This window comes from Neoarius graeffei, chromosome 1 (genome assembly GCF_027579695.1).
Source record: "Neoarius graeffei isolate fNeoGra1 chromosome 1, fNeoGra1.pri, whole genome shotgun sequence".
NCBI classification, from domain to species: domain Eukaryota; kingdom Metazoa; phylum Chordata; class Actinopteri; order Siluriformes; family Ariidae; genus Neoarius; species Neoarius graeffei.
In genome coordinates this window covers 32310223-32316222 of record NC_083569.1, presented here as the reverse complement: position 1 = coordinate 32316222, position 6000 = coordinate 32310223, and the positions used below count along the sequence as shown (strand labels likewise).

General features: G+C 41.1%; 1 protein-coding gene across 1 annotated transcript in view; it reads left to right on the top strand.

Moving 5' to 3' along the window:
* Window positions 1–228: 228 nt before the first annotated feature.
* Window positions 229–6000, top strand: part of lamc1 (laminin, gamma 1) — a 206782-nt gene continuing 201010 nt past the window's right edge. Inside the window, exon 1 of the mRNA XM_060930986.1 lies at window positions 229–872. Coding sequence (XP_060786969.1) covers window positions 500–872 — 373 coding nt within the window. The 5' untranslated portion in view covers window positions 229–499. The remainder of the gene's footprint in view (window positions 873–6000) is intronic.

Here is a 6000-nt window from a genome sequence, read left to right as displayed (position 1 = left end):
ACACACACACATGCTCCTTTCTCTTTGGCAATAATTATAATTAAAAAAAAAATCTGGCCCAAACGACTGAGACTGATGGAGAGGCTGACCAATAAGAACACTCGCTCCTGATAGACCACGCCCAGCCGTGTCGCAGATATTCCTTCTTGGCTTTTCACTGGCTCGGTGGAATATCAAAGGGTACCTCAACCGGAAGTAGGCAAACAAACTTTTTTTTTTTGACGCTGAAGTTTTTTGACTTGCGCACTAGCTGGTAGGGTGTAGCCTGGTCAGATGTAGCTCCTTTCCTCCATGGCGCTGCTCAGGAATCAATAGCTGAACGAGTGGAAGGAAAGTCGGGAAAAGAGTAAAGAGAGAGAAAGGAAGCGCCTGCTGTTCTGCATGATTTTATTCCCAACTCTGCAGACCTTTTGAGAAGGCGCAGGGAATCCAGATCGGAAAGGAAAGTCGTTGGGAAACGAAAGGGTCAGGACGCACGGAGACAAGAAGAAGAAGAAGAATGCGCTGCGTGGCTCTTGTTTTGAGTTTACTGACTTTGTGCGTGACGCGCGCGCACGCAGCAATGGACGAGTGCGTGGATGAGACTGGCCGGCCTCAGCGCTGCATGCCTGAGTTCGTGAACGCTGCGTTCAACGTGACTGTGGTGGCCACCAACACGTGCGGATCTCCGCCTGAAGAGTATTGCGTTCAGACCGGCGTCACCGGAGTCACCAAGTCGTGCCACATCTGCGATGCCCAAGATCCGAGACAGCATCACAGCGCCGTCTACCTCACTGACTACAACAACCAGGCGGACACCACCTGGTGGCAAAGTCAGACCATGTTAGCAGGCGTCCAGTATCCCAACTCCATCAACTTAACCCTGCACCTAGGTACGTGTTCCTGCTCATCCGATCCAACCTCCATCTCTTGTATAGAGTTCAGGAAAGGGCATCTACTGCATGGCTTCTACCACTTACCTGTCCTTGATTTACTGAGCACAGTGATGCATTATATGACCATCTGCATATCTTCCCCCAACCTGCTGCCTATAAGATGCATTTATACATCTATAGTGGTGCTTGAAAGTTTGTGAACCCTTTCTATATTTCTGCATAAATATGACTGAAAACATCAGATTTTCACACAAGTCCTAAAACTAGATAAAGAGAACCCAGTTAAACAAAGGAGACCAAAATATTATACTTGGCCATCAGTCCTGCACACCGGCTTGGAGGAATTTTAGCCCGTTCCTCCGTACAGAACAGCTTCAGCTCTGGGATGTTGGTGGGTTTCCTTACATGAACTGCTCACTTCAGGTCCTTCCACAACATTTCCATTGGATTAAGGTCAGGACTTTGATTTGGCCATTCCAAAACATTAACTTTTCTTCTTTAACCATTCTTTGGTAGAACGACTTGTGTGCTTTTAGGGTCGTTGTCTAGCTGCATGACCCACTTTCTCTTGAGATTCAGTTCATGAACAACTGTCCTGACATTTTCCTTTAGAATTCACTGGTATAATTCAGAATTCATTGATGGAACAATGATGGCAAGCCGTCCTGGCCCAGATGCAACAAAACGGGCCCAAACCATGATACTATCACCACCACCATGTTTCACAGATGGGATAAGGTTTTTATGCTGGAATGCAGTGTTTTCCTTTCTCCAAACATAACGCTTCTCATTTAAACCAAAAAGTTCTATTTTGGTCTCATCCATCCACAAAACATTTTTCCAATAGCCTTCTGGCTTGTCCCCATGATCTTTAGCAAACTGCAGACGAGCAGTAATGTTCTTTTTGGAGAGTCGTGGCTTTCTCCTTGCAACCCTGCCATGCACACCATTGTTGTTCAGTGTTCTCCTGATGGTGGACTCATGAACATTAGCCAATGTGAGAGAGGCCTTCAGTTGCTTAGAAAGTCCTTTGTGACCTCGCCGACTATTACACACCTTGCTCTTGGAGTGATCTTTGTTGGTCGACCACTCCTGGGGAGGGTAACAATGGTCTTGAATTTTCTCCATTTGTACACAATCTGTCTGACTGTGGATTGGTGGAGTCCAAACTCTTTAGAGATGGTTTTGTAACCTTTTCCAGCCTGATGAGCATCAACAACGCTTTTTCTGAGGTCCTCAGAAACCTCCTTTGTTGTGCCATGATGCACTTCCACAAACATGTGTTGTGAAGATCAGACTTTGATACATCCCTGTTCTTTAAATAAAACAGGGTGCCCACTCACACCTGATTGTCATCCCGTTGACTGAAAACACCTGACTTTAATTTCACCTTCAAATTAATTTCTAATCCTAGAGGTTCACATACTTTTGCCACTCACAAATATGTAATATCGGATCATTTTCCTCAATAAATGAATGACCAAGTATAATATTTTTGTCTCATTTGTTTAACTGGGTTTTCTTTATCTACTTTTAGGACTTGTGTGGAAATCTGATGATGTTTTAGGTCATATTTATGCAGAAATATAGAAAATTCTAAAGGGTTCACAAACTTTCAAGCACCACTGTATGTACAATTTATCTTCAGTGGAACTTTAGATGTCCCCTAAAAAGGTTCCAGTTTGACAAAGTCCCTGTGCAGGTCTGAAGAAGAACTTTATTCATCACATGCTTGTGAAATTTCCTCTCTGCTTTTAACCCATCTGAAGCAGTGAACACACACATACCCAGAGCAGTGGGCAGTCATGCTAACAGTGCCTGGGGAGCAGTTGGGAGTTAGGTGCCTCGCTCAGGGGCACCTCAACCCAAGGCTGTCCTATATTAACCTAACCGCATGTCTTTCAAGACCTAGTTTTCCAAGGTTGGTTTAGAAGAATGAGCGTGAACTGCGCAGAACACTGATCTCAACCCAACTGGATGTCTTTGGGATGAAACTTCAAAATCGAGTAGAAAACGTTCCAAGAAGAGCAAACAGGGGACTGAATCTGGAATGGGATGTTCTTTAGGCACATACGAGTCTTATGGTCAGGTGTGCACAAACTTTTGGTCGTATAGTGTACTTGATACAAGATCAGTCTGATTCATGATGTATTTCCGCGCTTGATCATGCACACCATGATGTTGCTGGTCATAAGCCAAACAACCATGTACAGCCCAATTAATCATTGATCAGTAGGCTCAATCAGTGTTAGAGATGGGTTGATGTATATATCACCCTTTCACTGTCTTTCAAAGGTCAATATAGGGTTTAGTTTTTGACCCTTACATCAGATTATTTGCTGTTAGCAAATGCCTAAAGGGCGATTATTTGTTTTTGTGGAACCGATTGCAACAGGTCTTGAGAAAAGCTACCCAGATAAACATGGTATGAAGAAATGAAAGCTGTGGCTGATTTTTTTTTTTCCCCTCCCTTTTTTTTTCCCCCAGCCCAGACTGTAGATTTGAGCAGTGATAGTCCTGTTCATGTGAGCATGAACGAGATGGATTATTTAGTTGATCGTATACTTTTCTGCAAAAAAAAAAGAAAACCTTTGGATGAGAAACTAAGTCCATAAACAAAAGGACATATAAGTGAACCATAAGTGTAGTGTGATTTCTAAAAACACACATGTAGCTTGTGATATAATACATTTCTCAGTCCTAAAAGTACAATTATTGTGCTACTGACTTATATATATGAGATTTTCAATCCTTTTAGGGCTTCAGCCTGAGATACACACCATACTGTACAGTTTCATGTTATCTCGTCTCCAAACACACATGATCCAGCTCATGAGCTAATTATGAAACCCTCCATAAATTGTATCAGCTGTGCTTGGAGCAGGAAAAAAAAAAGCAACATGAAATGATCCAGGACAGTGTGCAACGCATCCAGGACTGGAGTTGGGAATCTCTGGAATCACAAAGTCACAAAGAGCACCATGTGTTATCTACAAATACGAAGTAGTGGCTGCTAAAAGTCCTCCGAGTTGACAGATGCAGCTTTCAACTCCGAAATGTTTTATTTTATTATGGCATTGACGTTCACATTAATCTCAGATCATGCCCAGTATTGTTTCAATTAATGTTCCTGCTTTGCACATGAGCCTGTAGTTCTGATGTATTGCTTTGTGATTATGGTCTGTATTACAGCTGTTGATCGGGAAGCTGCTGTGACGACGATTGGCTGACTTTTCTCCTTATGGTCTTCATTTTGCTATGTTAGGCCAAAAAAAAAAATAGTGTGTTTCCGGTAACATGAAATACTAAAATAAGGTCGGTAGGTAGGAAAAAGTTGTTGTTGTTTTTTTTTTTTTTAATTTTGTTCGAAAAAATTAACACAAGTAAACATCTTACAAAATAGTATTTTGGCACAGAATCCTTTATACCACACATCATAATAAAATAAAAGTTATTTTTAACAAAGTTATCACGTTTTTACAATATATTTATCATGTAATAACATAACACGTAATTTCATGATACAAACTTATCACGTTATTTCATGATATTTTCATGTAATAACGTGAAAACATCTTATCAAGAAATCACGTGAAAATAACGTCCTAGGCTAGGCTACTTCCATTAAAAGCAGACGGCCTAGCCTAGCCTACTGTAGAACTTGGGTCGAGCAAAAACATGGCTGAGTCCTGAATGACTCCTATTTGTATAAATAGGGGACTACATAGGCGGCAAAATGTAGTGTTTTTCCCTGCCATGGAAGTGCACTTGTATACTGAAGAGGAAGCAATTTGCATTACAGCCTTGAATGAGGATTCAAAATGGTGGCTCGGCTCAGTTTTCCCTTCCTCCTTCAGTACACAAGTGCACTTCCATGTTTATGCAGGAGGGCTGATAGAAGTGGCGAAACATTTTACTTTTTATCATTTCTTTCACAACTTGAATGCGTTGAAACAAAAAATTATGACAAACTAACACCGCTTACACTAAAATATCAAGGGAAATTTGTAATAAAAACTTTACGGTTGGCAATTTCAACGCGGAAATTCTCTATCAGTTGGGTTACTGGAAACACTTTTTTTTTTTTTTGGTCTTACCGTGTTCACTATGGTAGTGGTAAAAAATGTCTCGCACAGTCAACAGTTTTGAAAATGATGTCAATGCCTTAATGCCGCCAATGTGTTTACAAGGATCAATTTCAATCGCCACGACCACGTGTGAGAACATGGCAGCCGCCATTTTCCCAGTGAGTGACAAAAACTTCCGGTTCACGTGGTTGGGTTATATGTAAAAGTCGTGACTGGGAAAAAAACGAAAAAAAAGTTTAGGGTCAGTCGGGTAACCGGAAACACACACTTTTTTTTTTTTTTTTTTTTTTTTGCCTTAGGGACAGCTGGACATGATTTATAGAGTCATGTGTGGGAAGGCTTTGATGTGAAATTTGGTGCAAGAAATCTAGACTGGAATCACATTAGACCTCATGTTTACGGACTTAAAAATAGTTAAATGCTAATTTGTAATGGTGCTGTTACTTGGAACTCGGAGCGGACACGAATGTCAGTTATCTCGTGTCATTTTCTGAGGCTATGGGTGTCATCATATTCACCAAAGATGTCTAAAGTGATTTATTTAATTCACATAGAAATAGCAGACGAGAAAGCAGTAATTGTGCGCTTGGCTTGTTGTGACTTCTTCACTACTTTCACTACAAGTGAGGAAACTACTCAAGCGACTACACTGATTAAATTTGTTTACATTGTACCAACCAGTTCATTACTGCCAGATGTAACAATATACTAGAGGAAAATCAGGACTAAAACAATAATTAATGGATTGGAGTTGAGACATAAGAGCATGAAGATGCAGGAGTACAGCATGATGCACTTAATAATCCAAAGTCGGGAGTATCTGCGACTTGGTTGAGTGACTGTTCGTTTTCCTGTACCCCTAAAAGTAGGAAGAGGATTTCTGGAAATTGTGGAGTGACTAGTGATACTCGAGTCTTACCCTTTTCTGATGCTGAATCTCAGAGGATGTTCTATTGGACGAATAGTGCACTTATAGACATTCTAAAGTGTCACTATGGTTTCAGCTATTTCGGGAATAGAAAGCCATTTGGGGGCGG